This window comes from Anser brachyrhynchus (genome assembly GCF_964034855.1).
Source record: "Anser brachyrhynchus genome assembly, chromosome: 9".
NCBI lineage: Eukaryota > Metazoa > Chordata > Aves > Anseriformes > Anatidae > Anser > Anser brachyrhynchus.
Window position 1 is genome coordinate 16,705,449 of NC_137703.1, and position 13,348 is coordinate 16,718,796.

At 49.4% G+C, this 13,348-nt stretch overlaps 2 protein-coding genes across 6 annotated transcripts in view; one reads left to right on the forward strand and one right to left on the reverse strand.

Annotated features, from left to right (window-relative positions):
• Positions 1-10: 10 nt before the first annotated feature.
• TMEM41A (transmembrane protein 41A) lies at positions 11-2,142 on the forward strand. Of its 2 annotated transcripts, XM_080604156.1 has the most exons (5): positions 23-225; positions 308-461; positions 542-703; positions 1,251-1,389; positions 1,699-2,142. In XM_080604156.1, exons 1-5 carry the CDS (start codon positions 128-130, stop codon positions 1,917-1,919), a joined length of 774 nt encoding a protein of 257 aa, XP_080460282.1. In that variant the 5' UTR covers positions 23-127; the 3' UTR covers positions 1,920-2,142. The 2 variants fall into 2 exon arrangements, with proteins under 2 accessions (XP_080460283.1, XP_080460282.1); XM_080604157.1 differs by lacking the exon at positions 1,251-1,389 and having other exon boundaries at positions 11-225.
• A 3,828-nt stretch (positions 2,143-5,970) lies between these two features.
• The window catches only part of MAP3K13 (mitogen-activated protein kinase kinase kinase 13), a 77,075-nt gene continuing 69,697 nt past the window's right edge, over positions 5,971-13,348 (reverse strand). For 3 of the 4 annotated variants that reach the window (XM_080604118.1, XM_080604119.1, XM_080604120.1), the window contains 7 exons: positions 12,591-12,707; positions 11,936-12,073; positions 10,743-11,484; positions 9,261-9,331; positions 7,122-7,419; positions 6,356-6,453; positions 5,971-6,267 (listed from right to left, as the gene is read on the reverse strand). In XM_080604118.1, the coding sequence (XP_080460244.1) occupies positions 6,231-6,267; positions 6,356-6,453; positions 7,122-7,419; positions 9,261-9,331; positions 10,743-11,484; positions 11,936-12,073; positions 12,591-12,707 (1,501 nt within the window). In that variant the 3' untranslated portion in view covers positions 5,971-6,230. Of the gene's footprint in view, positions 6,454-7,121; positions 7,420-9,260; positions 9,332-10,742; positions 11,485-11,935; positions 12,074-12,590; positions 12,708-13,348 lie in introns of all 4 variants that reach the window. The other variant, XM_080604121.1, reaches the window with a different exon arrangement.

The window sequence follows — 13,348 nt, forward strand, 5'->3', positions numbered from 1 at the left end:
CGGCTCCCTCCCCTCAGCGCCTCCCCTCAGCACCGCCCCGGGGCCCGGCGCCTGCGCGGGCCGTGACGGGCCGTGACGGGCCGGTCCCGGCGGTGTGTGCCGGGGCTGTCCCCGGGCCGGCAGCGGGATGTGGCGGCGCCTGGCCGCGCTGCTCCTCGTCTTCGCGGCCGCCACGGCCGCGCTGTCGCTGCTGTCGGCGCGGCTGAGCGCGGGGAGCGCCCGCAGGTGGGTGCCGGCGCCCGGGGGGCCGGGCTGCGGGGCCCCGGGCTCGGCGGTGCCGGTGCTGCCCCGTGCTCTCCCCCCGCAGGCCGCTGCGGTTCCCGTCGGACCTGGAGGAGCTGCGGGAGCTGGCCGAGGCGCTGCGGGACTACGAGCGGGAGCACCGCGGCGCGGCGCTGGCGCTGTTCTGCGCCGCCTACCTCTACAAGCAGAGCTTCGCCATCCCCGGCTCCAGCCTCCTGGTAGGGCGGCGGCGCCTCCCGCGGCCCCCGGGCCCCGGGGGGGGTCTCGGCCGCCTTCACCCCCCGCCGTGTCCCCGCAGAACGTGCTGGCCGGGGCGCTCTTCGGGCCGTGGACCGGGCTGGCGCTGTGCTCCGCCCTGACCTCCCTGGGGGCCACCTGCTGCTACCTCCTGTCCGGCGCCTTTGGGAAGCGCTTCGTCGTCTACTGCTTCCCCGACAAAGTGGCCCTGCTGCAAGGAAAGGTGAGCGGCCGTGGTGCCGCAGGAGGCCCTTCTGCTTGGGGCCGCTTTTGGGGTGGCTTGGTAAAAAGCCGTGCGTGCGAGGGGCGCGTCAGGTCGGTCAGGGGCCTCGGCAGGGTAAGCGAGACTGCTCCCTTGGGATCGGGCCTGTCTGCAGAGGGGATCTGTGGAAAATGCCCGATCCCGAGGAAAATCAGATGTAAAACAAGAGGCCGACTGGCAAGGCCCCATGTTCCAGAACTGCCTCTGTCAACCCTGTGCTCTGTCGTACAGCCAGGGGAGGTTCTGCTGGCATCTGCCTGATCTCTCGTTCAGGTTAGATCCCATTTTCACCTCGTGTGTGAAAGGGGGTGGCTCACCACTGGGCTCCCAGACACCCTTGTACGTCCCGGGCATACATGAAGTTGCCACTTTTGATCAGTTCCACACTGATGTTCTGTTATGGAATGGTGGAGGAGAAAAAAACAAAACTTACATTCACTTCAGTGGTGTGGTAACTCAGATGTTACTGCTAAGTAACAGAAGTAATTTGGAGCGTTTCTCTTGACAGGTAGAAGAGAACAGGAGCTGCTTGTTTTTCTTCCTGTTGTTCCTGAGACTGTTCCCCATGACACCGAACTGGTTTCTGAATCTCTCAGCCCCTATCTTAAACATCCCTGTGTCCCAGTTCTTCTTCTCCGTTCTCATCGGTAAGGTCAGGGGAGCCCGAGGGGACAGCGTGACGCTGCCTCCCTCTTCGTCACTGAGCCCTGGGAAGCAACCGAGGGCTGGGGAAGGTGGAGCAGCAGGGCCATGGCTGTGACTCTGTCCCATTTACCTGTTTGCCTGTGCTGTTCATCTTAGGGCATTGAACAAGTGCGTGTACAGTTATGTATCATGCCCTGCTCTGTTATTGAGACCCGTCTGGCCTTGGGCAAGGATGTAATTGGAGCTAAGTTTGCACTCTTGCATGGAGGCAAGGGGGATGCTAACTGGCTTACTTGCTCTGACTCTTCCAGGTCTTACACCCTATAACTTCATCTGCGTACAGACAGGAGCCATTCTGTCACAAATCAACTCTCTGGATGCCATTTTCTCCTGGGACACACTGCTCAAACTCCTTGCCATGGCTGTGGCAGCACTGATACCAGGGACCCTTATCAAGAAATACAGCAAGAAGCACTTGAAGCTGGATGAAGACAAGCATGCTCTGTTACTCAATGGCAAGAAGAGCATGTGATGGCTCACGCCCCAGATGTTGGGGAACTGTTTCACAAAAGATGTGGGTCTTTGCCCGTGTGGGTAATGTTCTGCATGCTCTGTGCCCATGTGGACCAAGGACAACTGCAGTTTTTACTGTTCTCCTCATCTAAGAGGAGGTGTAATCTTGTTTTTAATCAGTGTTTTACTGTGCATGTATCTGCACTGAAAATTCTCTATAATGAAACTTTGTGAACACTTGGGGTAAATTGCCTGTGTCCTTTAAGTCAGGCTGTGGCTGCAGCGTGCCTGAAGGTGTTGCCAGCCTCTTGCAAATGTATTAGTGAAGGTGGGGTGAGGGGTTGGAAAGGGGGAGTATTAGTTCCAGCCAGTTCCTGCTGGCCCTTGAACACAGAGGCCAAGTGCCACACTCCTGTGGCCTCCCTGCCACAGGCTTCCCCTGGGCTGCTGTGCTTCCCCCAACGTGCAGCTCCGGCTGCAGCTTTGCCCTTGGTGCAGCAGACACGACTGATGGGGCAGAGAGCTGCTGCCTGCAGCAGTGTTTCTGCCCAGCCTCAGCCTTCCTTGTCTGGAGGCAACTGTGAGGCCCCACCGCACAGAGCTGCATTGAGCTGCAACAGCAGAAGCCTCAGCTGTTTTTCACTGCCATTCTAACAGCAGCAGTTCCCAGCTTGGGCTGCGTTCCTTCCTCCTCCAGCCCTCTCCCCACCCATACCTATTCAGTAGTTTTGTCATAAAATGAAAACAGCACTTAATGTGCTGTAAAGTGCAGAGATACAAGTAGCAAGTTGAGAAAAATAGTGTTGAGGGGTCAGTGGTTTGTCCCAGCACCTTCAACAGAAGAGCTTTCATCCCTGCAGAACTCTTCCTGTCACTCAGATGGTAAGTGCAGGCTGCAGGGAAAACAGCCGGGTTTGGGGACAGCCAGAAGTTGCCTGGATGTGTCGGGCCTGTCAGCTAGCTGCTCCTCACCCCCAAAAGTAGCCAGGGGTGGACTGGGGTAGGACAGCTAAGGGCAAAGTTCGCAGGATTCAGCTGCCCAGCTCACAGCAAAATCACTTGACAAGCAAAGGCCAACGTTCAAGGACACCTGGGTGATCGAAGATGTGTGTCCCACCAAGCCTCTGCCCTGGGACTTAGAACTCCCCATAGTGTCAGTTCAGCTGGGGTTAGTGACAGGTAACTTAAAAACACTGCTTCCTAACATCTTGTTAATTGTCAGACTTCATGACTCTCCCAAAGTACATCACAAACCCTTCCCAGATCACCAGACCAGCCTGAGAAACATTGAAGTACACTGGCTTTTTATTCCATGCATTGTTTGCTTTGATAGTCATTCTTGTTTCCATCACTGTACACTGTTCAATACAAAAAAATCAAGTTTGTATCAGGAATCCGCAGAGCAGGGAGGAGAGAGATGAACACTACTGGACAGGGCCAAGATGAAATGGTTACTTAACACGACACCGGGGAAGGCAACATTCAGCTCTGGGAGAAAATCTAGGCTAGTGTTCAGGAGCTGTCAGCAGCCACGAGAACTGCATCAGGGAAGTCAGGATGCTGAAAAGGGAACCCACAGTTTACTTCTGTCCCGCCAACGAGGCGTTACGGCGAGGAGGAAGCGGGCGTCTCAGCCCCGTAGCCTGCCAGGAGAGAAAGTGCGAGGAACCGCAGCAGAGGGACCCGCGCAGCAACACGTCTGCGCGCAGAGCTGGGCGAGTTTCACAAAGCAGTGCCAGCACAACCCTCGGCAGAACCGCTGCCCACACGCAGCTGAGAGCACGAGGTGTGCGCAGGGGAAGGCCGAGGGTCACGTTTACTCAAGGAAGGGGCAGCCCTAGGGGGACAGCTGGATCTCTGTGTGCACGTGGTACGTGCACAGTCCCACACCACTAAATTCCCAGGCCCTGCCCTCCAGCTGGCTGAGCCGCCACCCGCAGCACCTCTCCCGCACCACAACAGCGAAGCCACCTCTGGCCCCGCCGCCTCCTCGTGCTGCTGGCCAAGAGAGAACATTTGGGTGGAAGAATGAGTGATGGGGAGAGGAAACCGGAAACAAACCAGAGAAGTTTCACTCCCCTCCACCTTCTGCCTCTGCCCTGAGCTGAGTATTGCTGCAGCAGGAAGGGGAGAGCTGCTCGCTCCCTGTGCGCTTCAGCTGCCTTTTGGTCCTGCACTGGTGATCCACCACAGGGATCCACTGCTGGCCGCCCCGATCCTGCACCCGCTGCCCGCAGCAATCGCCCTCCTCTCTGCCTGTCCTTCTGGGTGCTCTTGCCAGAGAATCTCACGACAGCCGGTTACTTTGCCATCAATACGGAGCCACCCGTTCCCTGATCACCATTCCCCACCAGCTCAGGGACCACCAGCGCGAGCAAATCGCAGCATCACCGTGAGGAATATCACAGGGCCCGCGGGGCTGCCTGCACCCATCCCTCTCGGACCAGCCCCGGCAGGTGCTCGGCCCCAGCCTAACAGCATCCCTGGAAATCACAGGAGGCAGCAACTACTGACAGCCGCTGAGACCAGCTCTGCTCCCATCTCCCGCCGTGACCGGGGAGAAGGTAACGTCACACAAACAGATTACAATTGTGCTAGCAGTGAAGCCAACCTTCTGATCTACAGAAATGATAATAAATAATAAAATAACATCATAACTTAAGATCTGTGTGTAGTCCAGCTACGAAAATTTAAAAATATGGGATAATTTAACTCATACAATACTGCTCTCTGTATAAGACATTTTCCTTCATTTTGCCATGAGGCTATAAATTACCACAGTTAAATGCAAACCAATATTTTAACATAAAATGTAAACAAACAAAGCAACAGAAGTACCTGTCCATGGTCCGTTCCTGCCTTTCACCTCAGGCTGGTGTGCCAGGCTGCAGGGCAGCACCCAGCAGCGCGGCTGCGCGCGCGTGGCACGGCCGTGTCAGCCGGCACGCTACGAAGGGCAGAGTGAAAGCTCTTGTAAGGGGGCATCAACTAGGGGGTAGGGGGACGGGGGAGGACGTGCTCTATCATTTTGTTCTCTTTAAATATTGATTTAGAAGAGTAGTGTTTGAAGGGAAGGCACTATGAGTTCTAATCAGAAAGCAAATTTTCTCATCTGCCAATGCCTCGGCCTGTCACATACCAGTACTATCCTCACTTTCACCTGTCGAATTTCAGCTTGAAGGAGAAACAGAGGCCTCAGGGTATGCCCGAGACACAGCTGTGCCACAGCCACCCTCAAGGCTCCCTGTGCAACCTGTTTTGCACAAGCCTGACATGAAGGGCAGGCAGCTGTTAATGCTTTCAGGAACATACAGTGAGGAAGGGGACGGAGCAGGGCTGATGCTCCTATCTAGGCCAGCAATTCCTGGTCTTCCCCCTTGACACACAGCTCTCTGCTGGTTATCGATGCTGTTGTAGGTGAGAGACTGCTTCTCCAAGTCCAGTACAGGCATCTCCAGTTTCCTCCCCAGAAGAGTGCTCGGGCTCTGCAGAATGTGCTTTCCACCGTTTGCGAGTTCTTGCTTTTCCAACACTGATTTGATTGATTTCTTTGACTGACTGAAACAGACAGGAGGTAAGAGGAGGAAGTAAACTGGGAAATGGCACACTGCGTCTGAAAGAGGCTTCCCTGCTCAACTGGAGATCGACACTGCCAGAGTGAAGCAAGGATGATGTTAAGAAGTGCTCTTATACCAATTCTTGAGAGGACGAGGTTAGAATACATTTGCAGGATCTCACAACAAAATGTTGATTAAAAAAGAAACTAAAAATCTTTAAAATAAAACCCACTATTACATTCCTGGGGATGTATTGACTCAGAAGACCCTGGATGTTAGCACCTCAGTACCAGTTTTCTCCAGGAACATGTCCACCTTCTGATTAAAAAATGACCCAGCTGGTTATACTGAATTCGCTTTGTTCACAGGTTACCTTATAGTAAGGTCTTTTTATGCTTCCTCATTTGATAAGACTGAGTGGTTTAGTTTTCTTGATCTGTTCTCCAATCTTCAGGGCCACACGGCCTGGTCCCCTGTGAAAGCAGCAAGAGAATCCCCCCGCATTTGTACACAAAGCTGTCCAGGCAGGACTCCCAGGATGTTTCTCTGTAATGTGCTTGCTTTCTGAACTTTTTTTTTTTTGCAACGAGTCTCTGTGTCTATAAATACAATCCACTCTTTACAGTAAAAAGTGTTAAAATGTCAAAAAAATAAATATCCATGTTACAGTAACTAGATTATTCAATAAAATACATCCCTGCCATTCTTGATTGAAATGCTCAAAGAGAATTAATTTCATTTGGACATTTTCCAGAGATTCGGGTTATTGCAGATCACTCCTGGGGTGGGAAGGAGAAACATCTTCTCTTCCTGTAAAGTGTGATGAAGGGGAATGAAGTGGAATCTCAGGGAAATCAAAATGCCAGTATCAGGAAGCTTTGGGGGAGATCTGAATTACCAAGTAGCAGAGCTGCAGGGCTTATTGGTCCTGACTGTGGCATCAGAACACTCCCCTTCGGAAGAGTCACAGTCTGATTCTCCAAACTGTGCTGGGTTCTGCAAAGCAAAAGGAAAGGGCAATATTTGAGCAACATTCCTACCCTGCAGATCAACCACACCGTCCCAGTCTGCAACAAGAGGCCAAAGGTCACCACCAGCAGAGAAGGACAAATCGACAACACAGAGGTGCAAACAGCACACAAGTGCGCTACCAAAGGTCACTTCTCTCCCCCTCAGGGAGGGGAAACAGAAAAATACCTGGTCAGAGCACCATCACCACACACAGACAGAGGCATGAGCAAATGGTGCAGCAGGCTCTGCCCTTCCCCACCTGAACACTAGAAAGACAGTAAGAGAAAGGAAATTGTTCTGGCTTTGTCAGCTAGGCTGCCAATGGGTAAGTTTGAGGCAGACACTTTATATCCCTTCCACTTCTTGTTTATGTCCTATATTTTATCCTATTTCATGCAACTGCAAATCCGATGGCCTCCCAGTTCTGCACTCATCTTGAGCAAATCATGTTCAGCTTTCTGTGTGCCACCTTCAACCCATCTATTCATCAAACCACGTGCAAGAAAGACTGGGTACCTAAACCATCCCCTTGATGTAACACATCTGCTACGACGTTTCCTAGGCAGTCATCCAACTTCCTGGCCCTTGGATTCCTCTTTTTTTTACTTTATTACCCAATAGACAAAGAAGGGATTGCTAAGCTTCCAACTCACCTCGCAGCTGTGTTCATCTGCACAAAGTTTGCCCAGAGACATCTGAGTCTTGACTCTCCGCACAGCGCACTCTTTGTCTGAAAGCCCATCAGACTGGGTGGAGATTTCAATGGGGATCTCTGGAGTCTGGGACAACATGTCCTCCAGCTTCTCAGCCAGCTCATCTTCCAGCTTGGTGGCCAGCTCATCCGGGCTGTTCGAATGATCGCTGGTGTTCCCCTCCTCTCCGTCTGACACAGAAAAGTTCTCCGAGCTGAAGGTTGAGTAAGACTGGCAGCTACTAATACAGCGGTGAGGTCTGCAAACCAGAAGAGTAGTTCAGCTTCTATCACAGTGCCTCTGACTGCAGAGGAAAAGCAATTTCCCAGGTGCTGTGTTAGGCACCAGAGCCTCCTTCCATCATTAGTACACATCAGCCGAGTCACGACTGATCTGCAAGGCTGGCAGCAAGAGCTCTGCACAGGCTGCCTTTCACCTTTTCAAGCTACCACCTTTTGAAATTATTTTGTTTACGATCTGCATTTTTAAATTCATCTGTTCTTTTTGTTTTCATCTCCTACACATTCACATTAGCTGATCTACTCTGGAGCATATTTTTCTGTAACATTCCTTTTCCAAAAAAAAAAAAAGCTGTGCTGTAGGGCTCAAGCTAATTCAGTTGGGAATATCCGCACCACCTGGCAGCTGTCCCTACGGCCAGGCTAGAATTTAAGTACATGCACGTTACTTGAATGCGAAAATCACCTCATGCCAGGATTCAACAGCAACAGTACAAACTATCAGTTGGCTGAACATGCCAAGAGCCCCACAATAGGTCATCACACTGAGTTCAGAGAAGGCAATTTGTCTTCCACGATAGTAAATCACTGAAGAAGCAACAATCACACACACAAGAACCATATGAGTCAGAAAACTCATCTAGCCCAGCACTCCATCTCCAACCCTCAGCAAGAAAAAATAATCACGGGAAAATACAAGAACAGGGTGTACAGAAAGAGCCGTCTTTCTCCTGGCATATCTTCCTGGTTTGTACTCAGACTTCTGAGCTGAAGATCAAACCTGGATGACTGTGCTTAACAGCCACCTACGGACCTACCGCCGTAAATTTAACACTTAGGACTTGTTTATGTTTTGATTTCCACAGCATTTCTTGACAATGAACTCCACATGTGAAAATGTTTTGGACGCAAAAAAACACTTTTTATTCATTTTAAACCCATTGTTCACTAGGCGTCCCTAACATGAATGTGAGGAATCGTTCCTTGTTTCCTTTCTCCACATAACTCTCAATTTCATGCACCTCAGTTACAGCTTCTCCTCCTGCTAGACAAAGATTTCTCATGGATTTAATCTCTTCTTCTATAGAAACCATCTCTAACTATTCTTGTCACACCTCTCAGTATTTTCTCAAACTCTACCATGGTCTTTGAACTGGGGTAATGAAGGTGGTATTTAGGATTCAAGCTGCAGGTGTGCTGTGAATGAATATAACAGTAGACAAGATTTTATCTTCTCTGCTCCTTTTTTTTAACAACCCTCATTTGCTCACTGGATAACTTCTGCACTTCAGGCAGTGATTTTCCTAAAGTTACTGCAACAATTCATGATCTCTTTCCAGAGCAGAAGACTGTAAGGTCTACTATTACAAATGCGTAAGTAGGAACTCCCCTTCAAGCCTTTTATTCTACAGGCAATGTCATCAAATTTGATCTCCTGTGCTGTCACCTAGCCCTCATATCCCACTTGAATTCAACTATGAAGGCTCTGGAGTCAGCTTGCTGCAGCAACAGATAAACCAACTTTTGAAGGAGTCCGCAGAAGGTCCCAACATCTAGGAAGTCTGATTCTGGTGAAACAGATGCAGCAGCTTTTACAGGCCGAATCATGTTACCTCTTCCTAAACAAGTGTGATCAAGTTGTGCTGTGAACAGCCTGCAAGAGGAAAGCTATGCTGGAGATAACATCTCAGAACAGGCTGAAAAGAGTGAATTAACATGAAGGATCACCAAGGGCAGATGGGACACACCAAATGTGATTCTGCTCTTTTGCCAGCAGTTTGAATAACGGTGTGCAGTTGCTATGACAGTTGTCCTGAGATTTGTCCCAACAAAAAGAGATTAGAGTGAATTCACCTTTTACCTTTGTCTACGAGGAAACTCCACTTCACTGTCTACTTCGCCCTCTTCCTCTTCTGAGGAGTCATCACCACTCTGGCAGAAAAAAAAGGACAAGAATGGTATCACACACCTGTGAAGGAGCAAACACACAACTACATGGCTGCCCCTTGGTCCTCCAGTACAAAGTCACTGGGTCAACAGGCTGCAACCAACTGGACAAGAAAAAACAGTGAGAACTCACTCAGCCTTCACCTTAATAGGTTATTTCAGGCAGCTGTAACGTTGCCATTTCTGAATTTGGAGTGATCGACTTCAGAACAGACTGGAACACCTTAGGCACTGAGAACATCATGTTCCAGATTCTCCCCCAACCCCGCACCCCAAACAGAAGTAAACCAAGTAATCCCCCCGAAATCCACAATTCAAATTATTGAGCTGATCTGGCACTCTTAGCTTTACCACTCCAACCTTGTCTGCATGGGCTTATCACAGAGCAGCACTGGGGATGACACATGCTTTGCTGGTGGGTTTCATCAACTAGAAAAATTGAGTTTTCTTTTATTTCCTGCTTCAGTGAGCACAGCCTTTTATTGTTCTCTTCCCATCCAAATCCCCCCCGCACTCTGTTTTTTACAGCCTCCTCTTATCCCATCCAGCCTGCCAACCCCCAGTTCAACCTCTACTTCTATCCCCTTGTAATATGAGCTTCTCCTCCTTTCATTCTGGGCTCAAAACCACACTCTTGATTCTAGTATTCATCCTCTTTGCCTTCGCTTTCCCACCTAGGCTTAGTTTTCTTGCTCTTTGAACTCCTCTCAGACCAGTTCCTACTTCTCTTACCACCTGGATGGAAGCAGGAGGAATAAAGAAGCACTCTGTTTCTGTAGTACAGCTGTGCCATAACATCTTTTCGACTCTGGCAGCCCCAGGACAGAGTGTGCTCAGTGCTTAACTGAGCATGTATTATATGAAAATCTGCTATCCTAAAACCAGGACTTTCAGTCAAGGAGGACAGTTTTTTGCAGGTGCAGCAAAAGGCACGTCTCCAAGACCACAGCAAAGCTTGTTATTTCTGTTCCAAGGCACAACAGTGCTACAGATGCTCACTGAAACTGCGGCATGATCTTTAACATCAACAAAAGAATGCGTTCACCCCCCTCCTTTGTTTTGAGAAAGGCTTGATACCATTTTGAGACTGTTTCAACAGCAAGCATGCAGCAGATCAAGATTGAGCTCTAACAAATACTGGCTGAACTGCAAGTAACAGAACGAGGCATTATCAAAGACATTTTAACAACCCTAATTATTAGCAATACTCTCTGATATGCCTACAGTACTTCTCAATAAAATTGACTTTAAAAGAATGTCCAGATCACAAAGCAAAGTTCACATAGGCACGACCTCTTTAAGATAAAGTTGTACACGTAACTCTACTGCTCTTTTGGTGGAGAAGGGAAAGAGGAGGAAGCCTTGTTTTGTTTCTAAATCACTGTGCTGCCCTTACCTTCTGAATGGGCCTTGCTTTGCATGGTAGCACTGAGGAAGCCATGTGTTGGGGTGTGCCTAGAGCAGACGCTGATGTACCGTTGCTGAAGCCCTCTTCCTCCATCTTCTCAATGTACTGCGCGTTTTCATATAGGGAAACGGACGGTGATTGAGAATGGCTCATTCCTGTTTCAACAGATGACATCTGTACCTGACCACTGTCCTCGTCCCTGCACTGAAGACAGGAATTATATGGATCTGTTTTGCAACACTCCCAGTGATCAGCTTTGCTTTCTTTGCTCTCCAGATTCCTTCGGCAATCTGCTTCCATGGCAGTGGAGATGAGATCAGGGCTGGAACCAGACATCCGCCTTTGCGCGTGGTTACTGAGAGGGCTCCGCAGCGCTGCTGCGGGGCCAAAGTACCTTAAGTTGTTTGCGCAGTTGGCAATATCTTGTCCATGGGCATGAAGCCGTGAGTGATGGCCATGGGGATGGCCGTGGCTATGTTGCTGCGGTAGACCAGGAGGATGAGAATGATTATGAGGTGGAGGTGGGGGTGCATCATCTTGCACTGGCTGGTTTTTCAAGATCCCTGCAAAATCGTTGTAGCTGCCTTTGCTGTTCCCTCGGCGGTGACGTGGCTTACTACGGTAGCGACTTTTGCCACTCAGTGTTGACATTTTGGGACTTCCTGAGACTGGTGAGCCGTTAGATGCTGCTTCTGTGCTGGGTATGCCCTCTGACTTCAGTAGATCTGGCCTGAGGGAAAGTCAGCAAATGTTTAACATTAAACCACAAACTAAGAAATGACATCAGCTCAGAGCCAGGACAGAGAGGCAACCGTAGCCATAAGCATACTCTGCTTTCTGTGATCGACATGCCTCCCTCCCTTTCAGCTATTTGACTTCTACCTCTAGTTTCCTTTGCTTCCCTCCACTCAATGTCATTTCTGTTTAGCCCGTCATGCTCCACGCTCCTTTCTTGCTGCTCTTCCCAATACACCACATACTCTCCTTTCTCCACTCTCATTTTGATGATCTGCTCCCAGAAATGCTCCCTTCTATGTCTAAGACCTTGGTGTAGGGCACGTCTCCCACTATGTGGGCATACAATGCTCGGCACAGTAGGACCCTAATCTGCTGATGGTATTGGCTAGCTTGTTTGAGAGGCACATGTGAACGTAGCACAAAATTAGGTAGTTACTTCTTACCGTTTGGTCTGGCTGCCTGGTTTATGGGAGACCCCTTTCCTCTTCATCAGCTTCTCCACTGTATTGGGGTGGATTATTGGTCTGACTGGGTGGCGTTTATAAGTCCCAGGATACTTCTTTTCCACTGCTTGTTCCCTCCTGAAACATTGGGCAAGAAAAAAACAGACCAGTTCTCTCTCTATCCAACTGCAGCTCCTGCTGGACAGAAACACAGCTGTACAATGAGCACACTGCGTGCCTGTTTCTCAGCTATGGCTGGGTGCAACACAACATGCTGTTCTGGGAAAGGACAGAGTCATTTTCTAAATTCTCTCTGCAGAGATCAGGCAGTTGGAACATGGCCCTGGCACACAGTCCAGAAACAGCACTGCTTTTCTCTTTACAAAGGGGCCAAAGGATGCCAATACCAAATGGGAAAGATGCCTTTCTCTCAGTTGGTAAACACGGTGTAAAGATGCATGCACTAAGTGGTCTGCCGTGGTCTGCTCGTAAGGCGCCCGTCTCTGCCTGCCAGCCCTTTGTTTAGATCTAAAATAATGCCAGGGGACACTAAATCTACAAGTGCTGCTACACGGTTTAGAAATGAAGCACTGGTTTATTCTCCAGTGTGCAAATTGCCACGTGTGTGGCATACCATTCTGCTATAGATACATACTTTATGAGCTCCTTCTCACGGACCTCCAGCTGCAGCATAATAGCGCTGAGCTCCATGTATAAGTTATTGGCTCGCTCCAGCTTCCTCTCATAGTGCTCGCGGATATCCAACGCATGTCTGAAAAACAGAAAAAAATCATGGCTGACAGTCTGATGCCTGTGGAACAAGGAGGATAAGGAAATATACAGGTGGTTTAGGAAAAGGCCTTCTAAAAGTGAAATCTGCCAGCAGTACAGCACTGTCTGTGAACCCCTAATACAGCTAACAGCAAATAAAGGTTAAGAGCTTGATACTATGAATAAATCATGATATGATTTAGAAAGTGTTTAACAGTCTTGAATGAGTGGCAACACTTCTCACTAGAGAAGCTGCAAATGCCTCTCATGCATCCATAAGCCCTTCAGCCAAGTCCTAATCATCTTGTTTGCACAGAAGTCATCAGTTTGTATTTCACATAAAGCAGCATGTCCCTACAGCTACAGTATAGTTGCATAAGACATCTCGAACCACAGCTGGAAGATGTGGCCTTCAAAAGCTTCCTTGGGGCTAAGGAACACTGATAACAACTACAGCAAATTGGCTGAACAAGGCTTCCTTTGATTTCTCAGGTTTGACATACTTGGCAGTTCTCTGTCACAACTGTCTTTGCAAGTCTGTATCACAGAAGATAACTCTTTGCTTTCTTAAATAAACACTCTGCTTTCATTTTTAAGTTGGTCTAGTGTTCACATTGAACTTCAGTGGGATGATAAATTGGA